Genomic DNA, 17,098 nt, shown 5'->3' on the forward strand with positions numbered 1-17,098 from the left:
GCTAACCCTGAAGTCCACAGGAGTAATAGTTTCTACTTGGATTTAAGTCAACAATTGCCTCAGTAAGGACTTCATGATTAAGCCTCTTTTCCCCCCCCCCATTGTGTACTTACCACCTGTTTTGGCAACTTTTGAACATTTTTCTTCAGCAAAAACGTATGCAATCATTGCATCTAGCAAATCACCCTCATATGCAATTTGCCTACAACAGCCTAATGCGAGGACAACCACTGAACACTCGTCATCTTACTCCAGGCAGTTATACCACAAATCCTGGCACATAAACCCCCATTGATGCTGCTGCGTCTTGCCTGTTATCCTGCAGCTGAAGTTTCCCCCTGCACATGGCGAGCTATTAGTTTCTGCAGTGAGACATAATTACAATAATCAGTCCTCTAAGACTCTCATTATGAAATATATCACTAATGAGATCCATTGCAGTTGTGCATGAAAGTGACATGCGGAAGTGTGCAGTTTTAACATTATGCTTTCATAAAAAGCAGAGCCACACAAATATGAAATTCATAACTCATTTATTGAATATATAGGCAGATACCAATAAAAAACTAATACTGCAAACTACAACTTTGGAAGTAAAGCCAATATAACAGGAACAAAATATACATTATAGATAGGAATGTGTTTACCCTCTTTATACATTCCTTGTCTTGACATCTAATGTAAATGTATGCTAAAGCTGGTCTAATCGGAGTGCTTTTCAATAAGCAACAGTCCTCCAGAATCTTTTCAGGGTTGAGATGTCTCTGCTGACTAATGAGTGTGCATACATAGAAACTGCTTCAGCAAGTATATATAACATCAAGAGCTGTGCTCTGTTAATCTCCATCATTACTATGGTGAAACCTGTTTATAGTGAAATGGAAGGAGAGTTACTATTTGTTGCAATATGCTTTCAGTCCTCTAATAGTTAAGTTTCACTGTGCTTATAATGAAGGTTAATTCCACTAGAATATTGGTTCAACTTTACTGATCTTGGAGTATAGCAATTATCACATCAGAGAAGTGTGACATTTCCAGGGGGTGGGGGGAGGAAGAGATCACCACTTCCTCTGCTCTTGTCTAGTATAAGAGAAGTCACTCCTTCCTATATGGAACAGTAAGAAGCAATTCCTGGCTGCTGGTCTTGCTTGAGCTGCTGTCCACTAGAACAGTGGTTCTCAACTGGGGGTAGGTGTACCCCTGGGGATACACACAGGTCTTCCAGGGAGTACATCAAACTCATCTAGAAATTTGCCTAGTTTTACAGTAAGCTATATAAAAGCACTAACTAAAAATTTCGGACTGACTTGTTTATACTGCTCTATATACTGTAAGTACAATATTTACATTACATGTAATTTATTTTATGGTAAAAATGAGAAAGCAAGCGCTTTTGTATTTTTCTGTCTGATTTTGTAAGCAAGTAGTTTTTAAGGGAGGTGAAACTTTGGGTATGCAAGACAAATCAAGACTCCTGAAAGGGGTACACTAGTCTGGAAAGGTTGAGAACCACTGTACTAGAAGGTGAGATTTAGGGCCAAATTCAGCAAAGCTGGCACATGGAGGTGTAATTATACCTCCCTAAATCAGCAAAGTGCTTGTATGCAAGGGAGATTCATCTTTGTGTCGTGTAAGTGGTATATTCACTGCTGCCCTCTAGGGTGTTGGCAAGTGGAACTCCCACCAGGCCTCTAGGAACAGGTTCTCCTGTTGGCAAACACCTGCTGAATTAGTGAACCCTTTAACCACAATGCCCATGTCCCCTTTCCAGCCAGTGTCACCTACATTGGTGCTAGGCTTCCCTCACAAATAAATTTGTGGCCACTTTGTGCCACTACCTAGAACCTCTTCAGAAGTGTATAAACCAGAGTCTCAGGGAATTTTGCCAATAGCCTTCTAGAGCCCTTCCTCCCCCAGCTGCTAGTATCCTGCAACTGCTCAGGTAGACAGGCCCTGCCAGCACTCCCTGGGAAAAGAGCAGTAGAAAGGATCTTTTTAAAGGCAAGCCCTTTGCTGATATAATGAAACTATTTAATATACTATTTTGTGGAAAAAAATCTTCCATTATAGGAGGGTTCCATGAGTCTCTTGAACAGAGACACACTGTTCTTGTGAGCAAGAAATGCCAAAAAGGCCTAAACTAACTAAATTCAGTTAAATCAGTTTCGTAAGACAAGTTCTTAAATTCAAGATTGTTTTCCGATCGTGAGATGAAAGCAAAAGCTGCCTATTTAAAAAAAAAAAAATTGCCAGGAACAAATAAACCTTATTAATTTAACTAGTTAATTTAAACAAGTCTATTTTACCTATAAAGCACGTTCGTTTCTTCTAACTTCTGGGAAGGCAGTAAATGCTGCAGAATAATCTTCAATATATGCTTGCAAAAGATTACATTGCTTTACAAAAAAGACAAACTGTCCAAAATTTCAAGCTAAAATGCACATAAAGAGACAGTAATGGCAGTATTTTGTCTTTAAAAAGTGTAAGTGTTGTATACCTTTCATACATTTCCATGCCTATTAAAGCTACAGTTAAGAACTTCGGAGATGTACAGTAAATACACTGCTGAGGTCCATTTTTTCTAAATATTAACACCACGACAGAATTACTCCCCAGCAAGTGATACTACTTGGGAACATATAAATACAGTTTTTACATTGTAAGGCACTTTTACCCAGCATACATGACAAGATGAAGTAAATTATAACATGAATTTGAGGCTTGTAACAAAAAACGCTTTCGGTATTGACTTTTAATTTCCATGAGTTCTGAATTAATGATGGTTTAGTCAGCCACTTGCTCTTCTGTTACTGTTGTTATGGTTGCTAGTGGCATGCGGAGAGATAAATGATTTTATCCATAATGAATTATTAGACTGAATATTAAATCCAACAATTGACACAATGTGAATTAGAACTCAGTGAAAAATACAATGATTATATTGGCAAATCTACCCCATTGTACCTTTCATTCTTCCTTAACCAAAAATACAGTAGTTGCAAACAATAAAGTGCCTTTATTTCATGGGAAGGCCATGTTTGAGGCACGCAACCTAGAACCTAATCTAGGCAGTGTGACAGACATTTTGCATTCTGAAACCCTTCCACGTAGCTGAAAAATTTTCATATTCTAGAAAAAAAAGCAAACACCTTGGTAAACAATCTCAATCAATCTGTCATTGCAATTCAAGTCATGCCTTTAATTTTGAAAGTTACAAATACAAAATAAGAATGATCAATGGCATGTTTAGAGCAGTAACTGAATATTTTCTGTACACAGTAATATTACTAAAACTGCATTCTTCCCCAAAACAGATTGAATTCTAACATGGTAAAATGTTAGAAATTTAATATACAACAGTTGAGTCCCTTGAGACATTAAGGAAACGCATGAAAAAACAATGACATGTTAAATCTTTTAAAAATACAAGTAAAAAATGCTACAGAAACTTGTTACAAATGAACTGCTTCTTAATATCAACTGCAGATGAACCTTCACTGTTTTTAGTCAAATTGTCAGAGTATCTTGCTTCCTGCTTTACTTCAAATCTAAGCGGTTTATTGGGTATTCAGAAAGAGCCAGAACCCTTCCCAAGCAACGAGGTGCCCTGGAAGCATTAGAAAGACTTACTTATTGGGTTAAGTTTTTGATTTTATTTTAAATGAATCTGCTAATGTGCTTCAATAGGACCAGCAGAAGAAGCTATTTATTAGCAACTAGACATGCCAGAGCTGTATGAAAAAAGTTAGGGAACTGAGCTGGAAGATTTGGTATAATCTAAACCTGATTATTCTCTAATGGAACATCGACCTCTAGACATATGAAGTGCCATGGCATGATCATTGATTTGACAAGAAAAAAAATCACATGCTAAAAGCATTAAGAATAGTAAGTAAATCATCTTATATAGTGGTCACAAGATTCAAAAATAAATACTGATCTACCCAAAAAAAGAAAAGAAACAAAAGTTGATTCCTCCTCCTTACAGCACGCGGGACCGATGTCTGTATTTTGGACAAAGATGAAGTGCTCCACACAACACAGAGCACTTGAGGTCTGGATGTCAGATAAGGTGACTAAATTCCATAGACGTTAAAGTAGTAACCCTCTTCGAAATCTAAAGATGTCGGGTTGCAGCTTCCAAAAGTTAGAGTCGCTTGGTACATTAGGAATATAGAGGTGGTGGACTGTTGGGGAAAGAACAAACTACAGCCCTTTGGCATGAGTACTGAAGCTTGCAGCTTGTAACCAACAGCTGCTCAAGTAAATCTCCAGCAAGGAATGCTGGGCAGTAGGAACAATCACAACAGGAACAAACTGAAAGGTTCAAGCACGCTTCTGCATGCACGGAGTTTTTTTTTCTACTGTGCCTTGCAAGCAAAAACAGAGCAATTTGCCCCCCCCCACATTTATCCTCCATATTTTGTATAAGAAAATGCAAAATTCATGAGTTACCAGCTTGTTGCCACCATGGACTTGTCTGTCCACGTTGTGAATTAATCTTACTAAGACTTTCCCTTGGTGCATGAATCCACTAAACAACTTACACATTCCAAATCTTAGATTTTTATTCAGTCCAGAAATATAGAGCTTACTTCATTTCAATGTCTGCCTTAACTTTTGACACTGTACATATTACATATCATTTATATAGTGTTTCAATTTTTTCCCAGACACTGCAGACTACAAACTACATAATATTGACATGTAAAACTCTGCCACTTATTGAAGGCTCACACACATGAACGTTTCAGGCAGTTCAATGAAATTTCTAACAGAATCAGGCCGTAAAAAGTTACTAACCCTTTTCTGATCTTAGAAAACAATTTAAAAGAATTAGTAGTTATGGATGTCTTATTCATTCCCAGTTCTCTAACTCTGTCCCTTGAACCTGTTTAAAAAACGATGAAAACAATAGTAAATTTAAAATCATATAAAGAGCAGAGCATCTAACAGATCTGACATTACATCTACATTTATCAGACATGAGGCCTCCTTTCTAATATTATAAAATCAGCTGAAGTTTAAAAAAAAAAGTTCCCCGTTCTTCTGCAGTACACCAATAAAAAGCACTGATCTGCATATACTAGATTTAAACATTTTACTGTTATTAACTACATCAAATGTATGTTGTGTCTCAGTCTCAGTAACAGAGCTGCCAGGAGGAACTTCCATACCTAGTTTCCATTGAGTTGCTGCTGAGGAATGCTACTATGGTCAGAGCCTGATTTCCCACGGCTTTTGCTTTCTCTTTCTTCATCCTCTTCATCCCTTTCATCGTTTCCACTATGGTTTTTACAATAGAGTCTAAGACAATAAAAGAAACAATGGAGGATTTACCAGGAAACAAGAAAATATATATATTTTAGAACATTCTGGGCTCTCTCCACTAGTGAAGAGGCTCCATTTTAAAATTTTGCTGAATTAATGTATAAGGCACCTGTCAGACATCTGACATTAGAAATAAAGATTAGCTAGGCTACTAGATCACTGGCTAGAACCAAGGGCTCCTGTTACAGGGGCAAACCCAAGATCACTAACCAAACAAAAAAGGGAACAGTTCCCAACCGACAAAAGTTAACAACGAGGGGTTAAGCACAAAAACAAAGACAGAAGCCCAAAAAACAGTCAGCGGTACTCATTACTGTAAGAGCCACTGCCTCATGTCCTAAAAAGCAACCAAGGAAGAACACCAGCAGACCTCCTTCTGAGAGAGTTCCACCGCCAAGAACCTTAGACTGAGAAAGCTCTATTGACCTGTGCCAACCAACCGTAAACAGCTAGGCTGAGAGAAAGATTTAGTTTATGATAGCATTAGCAGATCCTAACAAAGCCTACTTACTGTTTTTTCCTAAAAAGTAACTACTACCTATTACAATAGCAAGCTTGTTCCAATATAGATAAGGCTGTGACAGCATTTTCATTACTTTCAATGGTTTACATCTTGCCTGTGAAAACTGACTGAGATGTACCAAGGCATAAGCCTGGGACAATTTAAAAAAAACCCATTTTAGACAAGAATCAAACTGATGTTATTTTAAAATGCTGTATGAACTGTCTAGGTGTTTAATGATTGCATATGTAAAGACCTACTTTCTCGTAGCTCTACCATAAGAGAATGAACATGGTTAGTAGTACCAGTGAGTTCTAAGGAGTTTTGTGATAGATTGTCTAAAATCTACATAAAATGGATCAAACTCTGTTCTCATGAACATTTACATAACAAAAAACAAATAGACACTCCGAGGGAGCATGGGCGCTCATAAAAAAAAGTATGATTTTGTGTGTGTCAATTTGTAATCACTTTCCATTTGTTCATGGATCTTAAGCTATCAATCTGAAACCAATAAATAAGTTGAGATAAGCGGAGGAAAGCCAGGCTCCAGTGCAGTCTTTATAGACTAGCATAAGCAGAAGTTTATTTAAAACAGATCAATTCTAGTTCTCAAGAAGCAGGATTGTTATCACACTGCTCATAGAATGCCCCCTTGTGGCCAAAATGAGATGCAACCGGTCAACTTCAACTGGAGTAGGTTTGTGGTAGCAACTGGGAAAGAAGGTTGGAACAGTACAGAAATATGAAAAAAGATAGTTATCCCTAAGAGAGTATAAACATGGCAGGAGTTTACCTGTGACTTCAGCAATTTGAGTTACAGATTTTACTAATCAGGGAGAAAAATTTTTTTGCGCTTTTTTTTAAAAAGACATATTTCATGTACTTTCAAGTGGGTATACAGACGTTCTGAATTAAGTAGGATCACTAAAATATTTTCTATATGTGTGAAAGTTATTTTGAAAATTATATGACAGTTATTTTCATGTTTATGATAAACTTAACAGAAATACTTCCACTTTTGCATATGTATTTATCCTCATCTGACTTGGTAAAATGAGCTTAAATAGCTTCAGGTTAGAGAGAAAGAATATGAAGTCAGTCCAGTGGTCTAGTGTCAATGATCTACAATGCCAGAAAAAGCCATCGTGTCAATTAGTGGTCCAACTCTATTGCTCCCTGGGTTATTAAGGGCTAAGAGCATTCCGACAGCAGTATGCTGAGCCTCACTGGAGAGGAAGAGCCTCAGAAGTCAAACAGCAAGACTTTTGACAGGAGCACCCATCCAATTCTCCTAATTTGTTTGAGAGTGATGATGCAGGGCCTTGGAACAAGAGGAAATGGAAATTAAAGTGGGAAAAATATGAAGAGATTCTCCGAGTTCTGTGCAGAGAAATCTATTTTTGCCTCTGTTATAGGACAGGCTTTTTAAAAAAAAAGTTCTAAAAACTCTACATTTATAACAGAACTTGATTTAATTTTTCTATGACACTCAACTTGAACAAGATGTTTGAAGTAACAAAACTGATCTTGCACAAGCTTTTACCTTACCAGCTTTTGAACTGCAATAGTCACCTTATCTGAACTTCCAAAGATGTACGATAGTTTTGCCTAGTGCCTGCAATGCAGCTGAATGATGTGTTAATCAGCATTACTGCATGATCAGAATGTTTTATCTGAATAGAAAAGCAGTTCAAAGAGGACATCACAAAAAATGATCATTACAGACTTAACTGCTAGGGTTCTTACTTGTAAATGCCTCGTGACATATTCTCAATGTATTTAGCTTTGTCTTGTACTCCACAGTGGTAATGGTAAGTCTTGATACAGGCTTTAATTTCACATCCAATAGTAGCCCCAGGCTGACTGCAAAGAGTGCATTTCTGTTGAGAAGAAAGGACAGTACTCTAAATTGTGATGTTAATCCATTTAATCTCTTGTCGATTAATGCTCACTTTGATGTCCCCAAATTTTAGCCATAAACATGAAGAAATTTGTGCTACAAAAAAATTAATCTTAATTTATAGTAAGCCAGAAACAGTTTTAAATCTGCATCAATATATATGAACAGAGAACTGTTTTACCTATCTGCTGCAAAAATAAGTAACTGCATGATTTGTACACATTGCTGCAGTTCTAAGTTCTATTTTGTTGCTGTTGAAGTTGAAGCTAGCTTTTCCAAGTACCTAAACTCATTGAATATTAATTGTATTATAGTAAAGTATTTTTTTTTTTTCAGATGGTAATAGAGTTCCATATATTATTGAATTCTAATATTCATGAAACTGTGTGCCATATTTTACTTATAAAACATACCTGAGTGCCTGTCACATATTCTGGGGCCCGTATATAAGATTTAATTTTCCACACTAAAACGTCATGACATACTGCTCAGACCACTCAAAAATAAATATATGAACCAACAGACAAACTGACAAGACACCTCCCAAGTAGGCATCCTCATCATCATTAGAAGTCCTTCCAGAGGCATGGGAGAAAAGATGGGCCTTGCACCCCCATGCCTAAGAGATTAGCAAATCTGGCCTTGGACTGACTAAGGGGATGTGAATTTGAATCCAAGAGCCATGCTAGTAGCTCCCTCTCTCCTCTAGCTGAAGACTTTAATAAGGTAATACTTTTGGGGCCTTTGAGCCCCCAAAACAAGTATTTAAAAGATGCAATTTACCAGAGATACACATGAGATTCATCTTCCTTTAACTGGCAATACAGAGATTCAGTGTCCTTTTAAAGAGTGTTGAGAATGAACTAGCCATCATTTAAAAAAAAAAACGAAACAAGTCAATAATTATACAAATTGACTCCCATAACCTATTTAGCAATTTCATGCCATACAGATTCTGTGGGATGGAAAACAAACCGTCAATTCCTTCCTTTCTATTATGGTCCCCAAAGAGCCAACATACTGCATTCATAAAGTATGCTGTAGTTAAAAGAAAAAACAACACCACCACAGTAATTGTTGAGACACTTTATATCCTGATATCTAAGAGTGACAATACATTTAAATTGTTTTCTAAGAAAGTGGAAAAATTTGTTCAGATAAGGAAAAGAGAATCGTACATATACTCCCAACCGAAATCACTGAAGCATTCCTTACAAACATACCATTCTTTTCCCTCTCTTGATCTCCTGGAGTACAGTTTTAATATCAAAATCACCAAACTCTGCCCTTGATGTTGTTGTTAGCTGCACAGTGCCAGAAGAGAACAACTGTAAAGCAAACAAATGCACAATAATGTTAGGAGGTTACAGATGTGGCCATAAGAAGATTAAGGAGCAGGAGCAACAGAAGGGGATGCACTGTACTCAGTTATCTGCTGGTAAACTGTGCATTGCCAATGAACTAGAAAAAAACTGCAGATTGAGCATATCAGTAATTTGGATATTCTTCCAATGCCCACTTGATTGCTTCAATTATCTGTGACTGCGTTTCAGAGGATTTTTTTTGAATGACAAAGCAGTAGTTAAAGGATGATTATGATAATGGAATATACAAAGCAATAAATGATTACTGCAGTCAATTAAGACACTGAAGACATGCCTTGGTTCTGTAAAGGATGTTTCATCCCCACTCACTGCCCCCACCTAAATAATTCAGCTTACTCACACTGCCAATATCAGTGCCCCTGGAAAGCCTGAAATGGTGATAATGGGACATTTCCAAGTAGTTGCAAACCACATGTTTCCATTACCTGCAGCTTTTATTGGCTGAATGCATTTCCTTTTATATAGTTACACTAACATCACTCACAAGATGTAACTATATAGTATATGCAGTAAAAGCTCTTGGAGGAGGACTTCAGCTAATTTGGACATTCAGAGGTGGAAGAGAGGTATTGCAAAAGTCCAGCTCAACTTTCAGATAGGGTAATTCTTTTCTGCTTACCTGCTATCTCAGTTGGATGTGTGCCTCTATTTGTAGGACAGGAAAGATAGTCTTTTTGCTGGTACTGGGATAGCAGGCTCAAGCCCATCCAAAACTAAAGACCAGCCCCCTCAACCAAGGGGGAGGAACCACAAAACCCTGGCCACAACTGAATTTGGGGAACAACAAATGCAAAAACAGGAACAGGAGTGGGGGTTGAAGGTTCATAATCACAGTTCTGGATGGAGACACTGATCAGAGAACCCTGGGCAGTGCCTACTGCTCCTCAAAGTCCAAGGAATCACTCAAAGCCACCCAGAGAAACTCTCACGGACTTTATGATCACAATAATCCTTTTCGATCTTATAGTCTGACTCCCTTCACATTGCAAGCCACCCACTCTTGTAATAGACCCCAAACTTCTGACTGAGTTACTGAAGTCCTCAAATCATGGTTTAAATACTTCAAGATACAGAGAATTCACCATTTATACTAGTTTAAATCTGCAAGTGACCTGTGCCCCATGCTGCAGACGAAGGCAGAACTCTGCCCAGATACGTGATACTAGGGATTGGAAACCAATCACACAGTTGCAGAGCATCCCCATCCAAGCAAGCTTCCTCCTCCAGGTCTGGTGGATGACCACCTTGGCCAGAGCCAGGAGTAGGCTGACGAAGTCTCGTGACTCTGTGGGGCCCTGGATAGGATGTTTGTATAGAAGCAGGAATGGGGGGGGGGGGGGGGGGAGTGCAACCAGAACCTCAACAGGAGGTTACAGAGGAGCCAGAAGAAGGGCTCCAGTCTGACACTACGTAGATATGCACCCAGTGTCCCTCTTGCCACAGAAGACGCAGATGTCGGGGGACTTGATAAACCATACCAACTACACACCCATGCTCACAACACCATGAAAGAGCCACCAAGTCTCTATCTTATGGGTGCTATAAGACCAGAGTACAAGCTGGCCACCGAAGTGCCCCTCCATTCCACAGGTTGCAGCAGGTCCTGCCATTTGGTGTCAGGGCAGGACACGAGGGCAAAGAAGTGGATGGTACAGAGCATAAGCATGCAGAGATGTTCATGTGATGGTTCATGTGAGATGCACGCAGAGATGTTCATGTGATCTCAGTCTGGAGATGGACTAGCTGGATGGTGTCCAGCCGACTCAGGTGGCATATCACAAGCATCTGGGGGTTGCAAGGCAGGGGCCTCATGACATGCTCTAGAGGACCGGGTGAAGGGTGTGGAGAGCCCTTCTGCAAGATCTGCCCAAGAAAAACGAGAAGGGGGATGGAGGGCAAGGCTGCCCTCACCTCCTTAAGCACGCAACAGGGTATGCACAGGGTGGGCAACCCCATGTGCTGGCCAAGTACCACAGGCTATACCCATTTCCTCCAACTAGCCCAGGTGGTCTCAGATTCTAGTGACAGCAGCCAGGACCAGCCTCTGGTGCATCAATGGGGACTCCAACACCCGTACATGAAGATTGAGGTTGTGTACCAGGGGCTCAAAAGCCAGGAGGTATTCCCCCTCAGTAGCTGCTACAGACCTAGTTGCTGAAACTAGCTTCCGGGTCCTGTGGAGGTCCTGGTAAAAGGCAGCATCTCCGAGGGGTCCCAGGGGAGACCTCTTGGGAAGAAAGGCAATCTTATGTTTAAGGCAGCAGAATGGGATGCAGCAGGATTATATTCTATTCTTACCTCTGCCACAAACTATGTGACATTGGGCAAGTCACTTCATCTCTACCTGCCTCTGTTCCCCATCTGTGAAACTGGGGATAAAACTTAGAGGGATAAAAGGCTCAGATTCGATGGCTAGTGATGGAGGCCACAGAACTACCTAGATCAGAGGTTGTCAATAGACTACAGGCCAAATTTGGACCATCAGGTGCTTTTGAACAGACTGCAAAATTTTTTTACTTACTTATTGGGGTGTGAAAAATGCTGCTCTGGAGTCTGGACCTTGACCAAGAAATTTGGACCTGGACCAAAACAATTGACTACCCCTGCCAATCTCATATTGGGAAAATGTATGCTCTATTACTACTGTATGCTATTAAAAACAGCAGCTTTCACTTCAGAGATGGATGCATCAATTCCTTTATGTGGTGTTTTGTGATCCTTTCGCATGAAATGAACTGTAGTATGGAGGTGCCAGTTTTGCACTTAAAGCACACATCTACTCGGTTATAAATGAATGTCAGTATTATTGTTAAAATATCACTGTATTTTCAGTTTAATCTGCTTCTCAGCATTGCAGCTCTTCTTCCCCAAAGTCATGCATACAATAGAGCAAAGAATTCTCAAAAGCTACAAAAGGTGTGGCTCTCTGCTTAGTGAGACTAGCCATAAGGAGAAAATTATATAAAAAAAAATCTACCAGCTGCATTGGCTATTTATTCATTTCCAAGTCCAACTCAAGGTGTGGACTTTGTTTTATACAGCCCCACCTGGATCAAAAACATAACATAAGAATGGCCATATTGGGTCAGACCAAAGGTCTATCCAGCTCAGCATCCTGTCTTCCAACAGTGGCCAATGCCAGGTGCCCCAGAGGGAGTGAACCTAACAGGTAAAGATCAAGTGACCTCTCTCCTGCCATCTATCTCCACCCTCTGACAAACAAACAGCCAGGATGGGTAAGGAATGGTGTCCCTAGCCTCTAATAGTCATTAATGGACTTAATCTCCATGAATTTATCTAGTTCTCTTTTAAACCCTGTTATACTCCTAGCCTTCACAACCTCCGCAGGCAAGGAGTTCCACAGGTTGACTGTGCGCAGTGTGAAGAAGAACTTCCCTTTTATTTGTTTTAAACTTGATGCCCACTAATTTCAAGGACCTAGCCATAGGAAAAACTGCGTTCTCTGCTCTCATTCTTTCAGAGCCCCTGAGATCAGTTGATGCACATGAGCTAATAGTTCCCTAGATGTGATCATTTAGAAGCAGAGAGTTTCCAGTGGGGAGCCACTGACTCTGGAGGTCACTTCCCTTACTCTTTTGATACAGCCTGAATCAACTGATCTTCGAAGCATTGTGCAAAGCTCATCTGTTTCTGCAGGCTTTTTTTTGGGGGGTGGGTGGGGGGGAGGCCTGGGGTTAGAGGGCATTAGTGGTACTTTATTTTGGGGTGTAATCTTTATTTAATGTTATTGGAGTTATATTTTTGTTGGTTTAAACATTGTACGTACATACACCTAGGTACAATGAGATTTGTAGTAAGATGGAGAGTCTACCTGAGCTAATTCCTCCTTCTCTAAACATAGTCAACTTTCATCAACAGTGCCTCTGGTGAAAATAAATGAACTGCTCAGCTCACAACACTTTAGTGGGTCAGACAGATTACTGGAAGCACAGGCTGTATTAATACATAACTACACGTTAGGGCACTGAACTAACAATGTATCATATAGCAGGACAGTTTAGAAAAATTAAACACTAACCCAATATTCTACTTACCATGCACTTATAGTGTGCTGCTGCCTTTTTGGCATTAAATATATGAAGCTTTCCTCTAGCTTCATTTTCTTCTTCACCTGCATGACAGAATCCACATTTAGGTTTTGTATCACTGGGACTGCTTCTGTGGGGAGACCTGTCTCTCTGAAAGAAAAACATTTTACTAAAATATACTGCTGTGTTCCAAGTAAGGTCATAATTTAACAAGTCTCTGGCCACCAGCTGGATACTCAAATGCCAGTTTTAATCAAAATCTTTAATTTCAAAGACAAACTTTCTCCTAAGAAGTTTAGCATATTTATGTTTACTGCTTACATAGGAACTGCTTTCTATTTCATCTGTGCCATGTGAGGATGTAGATCTAGTGTCTTCTGACTGCCCTTTGAGATTTGTTTTTCTTGGCTTTCCCTTCCGACCCCTCTTTTTTCCTTTGGGAGGTAAAGGCTCCAATTCGTGTTCATTGACACCTTCTTCTAAATCTGCTTAAAAATTAGAACACAACGTCAAGTAAATCTCAAAAAGGAAAACTGTTTTACAAAAAGATTCTCACCATTTCTTACCCATGTTTATAAAAATTATTTCCAATTCATTAAAATTTTGTTTTACAATCTTCAACCATATATATGTCATCGACTAGATCTCTGAAAACTACTGTCTAAAATGTTTAAAGTTTCTTTAAAATCATACACAATACATTTAACATTATGTCAACATACCATTTCAGGCTAAAATCTGATTTTAGGTACACATGCTAATCTCCCACTGAAGGTAATGGGAGCGGAGCAAGTATCTGAAAGCAAGAATTGACTATGTCCACTGGTAACCTAATTTCTTCAAGGTAACCTGCTGTCCTCCATTAAACAGCTGAACTACTACTTTGAACCAACAAATGTTCTTTGCCAGAATGAAACAAACACCAATGTAAGTCGCATTTTATCTTAAGCCATTCACTAAGGAATGCCTCTCTCCTTGCTTTAATCCTTGACATCTTCACAGCTTGTTTAAAAGGAAATTTCACCCATTCTGGTCATTCCAGTGAAATGACCATTTAGAACTGTAAAAATCATTTATTTCCCTGAATAAATTATAAAACAAATTTGAACATTTTAGTTACAACATACTTTTAAGTCTACTGATAGTGGCAGCAATCAGCTAGCTGGAGAGCAACCTCCCGACACTGGAAATATTACAGCCCAAAGACTTAAGTGGTTTCTATAAATAGACATTTTATATATTTTAACACAAATATGTTAAAGCTGGTTAATGTTGGATTTTCACAGTCTTCACATTTTTTGATCCTCCTCTCTTGACATATGGGTACTGCCTGTTCTAAGCAGCTCAACAATCTTATAACTGCATTACCAGAAGAACTTAAAGGAAAGGTCCCCTTAAAGTGATAAAAGTACTAAAAACTTTTAAAAATCATGAGTTATATATTAAGCCTGAGTTCTTCAAAGGGGCCTAAAAGAGTTAACCATCCAACTTCCTCTGGCTCCTTGGAAAACACAAGCCTAAATGTTTAATTGCTTCAGCCAGCTGTAGTCAAACACTGAACATCCCTTTGATTATTCCAAGTGTGTAGTTAACATAGACCTAGGGCAACACTTTTGGGCTTGTTTACTTTGTTGCCCAACTGACTTGCATTTAATATTAAATAGCCAGTTCTTGTACTTGGTTGCTAAGAGCTTTCCTGACAGTCAGCCATTGATAAAAAAATCAGTCTTTTATAAAAGACCAAAATGGAGATTCTACAGCTAGATTTCTGTGAAACCATGCGCTGTACACGTTGCTAGACCAAAAAAACAACCAAACAAAAAAACACCCCGCACGAGGAGCACTTGTGGCACCTTACAGACGAACAAATTTATATGGGCATAAGCTTTTGAGGGAAATCTTATGCCAAAATAAATTTGTCAGTCTCTAAGGTTCCTCAAGTACTCCTTGATTTTTTTGCTGATACAGACTAACACAGCTACCACTCTGAAACCTGTCACCATTGCTAGACAAGCTACTCTTCACAATCCAAAAAACAAAGATGTAGATAAACCCTTAAGTGGAATGGAGTCCAAAGTCAGAAGGTCTGATCTCCCACTTTTTACAATAATGACAAATGTTGTGTTTTTTTATTTGGGCACTATGTGGGTGCCTATCAGCAGGGTACTCTAGCCTCAATGTCTAAGCAGGATATTCCTGTTTCAGGACTAAAACACTGTACCACAAATCAGAAGATTCCAATTTACACCACTTTTGTTTTTTCCAGTCCTAGGATATGACAAAACCTAGTTGCATGTTATTCTATCCTGATGGCTAACCTAATGTACTTAACCAAGGCTTACAATGATCATATCCCATTGCTATCATAATCTAGCATAGATGACAAAGTCATTGGCCTGAGACTTAACATATAATTAAACCATTCCTATCCTACCCTTCCTACTGTTACTGTTGCCAGTCTCCAATAAAACTAGACACACTTGTACTCCTCTTAAATCAGGAGAAGAGACTAATCCACATGCTTCCACCACAGGTTAAATATAAGCTCAAATATAATGCCTAAAAAGCATTTTTCTGTTGTATATTCTGAAAGAGGCCAAAATTTGAGAAGCTATGTAATTCTCACAAGTTTCTGTAAATCAATTTGGATTAGATTTGCCAGGTTTATCAACAGTACACATTTTTCTCAAAACCTCTATGTAAACTTAATGAGTCAACCTAGCTCAGCATGACCTACTTTTTAGCAGGTAATATGTTTTATTGAACCAGCCTCTGTTGGGAAAAGAGACAAGCTTTCAAGCTACACAGCTTGTCAAAAGCTTGTCTCTTTCACCAGCAGAAGCTGATCCAATAAAAGATATTACCTCATCCACACCTTGCGTGCCTCATCTTCTAGGACCAACACAGCAACACTGCAAACTACTCTTTAGCAAGAATATGCGCCACATTCCAGAGTTTAAGATACAGGGGGCAACAGAGCAGCACAATTAATTTAATTGTTAAGAACAGTTTGAGAGCCACAAAAGATGACTGCCATATTAGCCTAGTTTATTTTGCATTTCAGATTAACTGTTAAATATCCACAATCAATATGGTTGTGCAGAGATGAAACCCTAAGGAAACATCACACTCCAGACTGTGTGTGACAAACTGAGTCCTATACATTTGAGAAGCTCTTCTAAAAAGAGTAGAACCTTATTTTATTGTGTCCCTTCTCCCATGCATATAATTCTGGGTCCTCTGCTAAAATACTGAAATCTTTCAAATCCTAGCCTTAAATCTTTCATTTATAGTAATCCTAGGTGTTTTTTGGAACAGTATGTAAAAAAAATTCAGACAGATGTGTAAACTGGTGTCCCTTTAATAATATCAGTGTTTGAAAATTTCAAACTGTTCCTTCCAACATGCATTTGTCTACACTGCATTTCACTCGCCATCATGCAGTCCATTCACCTAGCTTTGTTAAGTTTTACCAGAGTACCTCAATATTTCAGTCTTGACTACCCTCAATAATTGCTTGTCAGCCACAATAGTTTTCCACCTCTACATCCACCCTCTGGCCCCGATAATTAACAAACTTGTCCTGATAAACATTCTTGGGACACTGCTCTGCTCAGTACTTTCAGTGCTGAAAATAGGACTATCAATAATTAGAAGAAAATGAACATACATGATGAAAACCAACTTTCTATAAATAACTGTCACAGGCTTGTGACAGAATCCTTCCTGAAATACTTATTTTATACTTTATTTGCTCTTGTAATAGTAGTTTTAATACTAAACATTTAAACAGTAAATAGACGATACATTTAAAAAATGATTATAACATATGAATCCTCAGCTTTCCTCAAAAACAAGCCCTCTCTGCCCCATACTAGCATCTCCAACGAAGTTCAGAATTCACTGAAATCCACACATTGTTTCCCCC

The 17,098-nt window shown here is 38.8% G+C and overlaps 1 protein-coding gene across 8 annotated transcripts in view; it reads right to left on the reverse strand.

Moving 5' to 3' along the window:
- Positions 1–516: 516 nt before the first annotated feature.
- PHF6 (PHD finger protein 6) overlaps positions 517–17,098 on the reverse strand; it is a 38,495-nt gene continuing 21,913 nt past the window's right edge. For 6 of the 8 annotated variants that reach the window (XM_077825996.1, XM_077826001.1, XM_077826003.1 and 3 more), the window contains 5 exons: positions 13,492–13,658; positions 13,177–13,320; positions 8,960–9,064; positions 7,583–7,716; positions 517–5,307 (listed from right to left, as the gene is read on the reverse strand). In XM_077825996.1, the coding sequence (XP_077682122.1) occupies positions 5,178–5,307; positions 7,583–7,716; positions 8,960–9,064; positions 13,177–13,320; positions 13,492–13,658 (680 nt within the window). In that variant the 3' untranslated portion in view covers positions 517–5,177. The remainder of the gene's footprint in view (positions 5,308–7,582; positions 7,717–8,959; positions 9,065–13,176; positions 13,321–13,491; positions 13,659–17,098) is intronic. The other 2 variants (XM_077825997.1, XM_077826004.1) reach the window with 2 other exon arrangements.

This window comes from Eretmochelys imbricata, chromosome 9, assembly GCF_965152235.1.
Source record: "Eretmochelys imbricata isolate rEreImb1 chromosome 9, rEreImb1.hap1, whole genome shotgun sequence".
NCBI lineage: Eukaryota > Metazoa > Chordata > Testudines > Cheloniidae > Eretmochelys > Eretmochelys imbricata.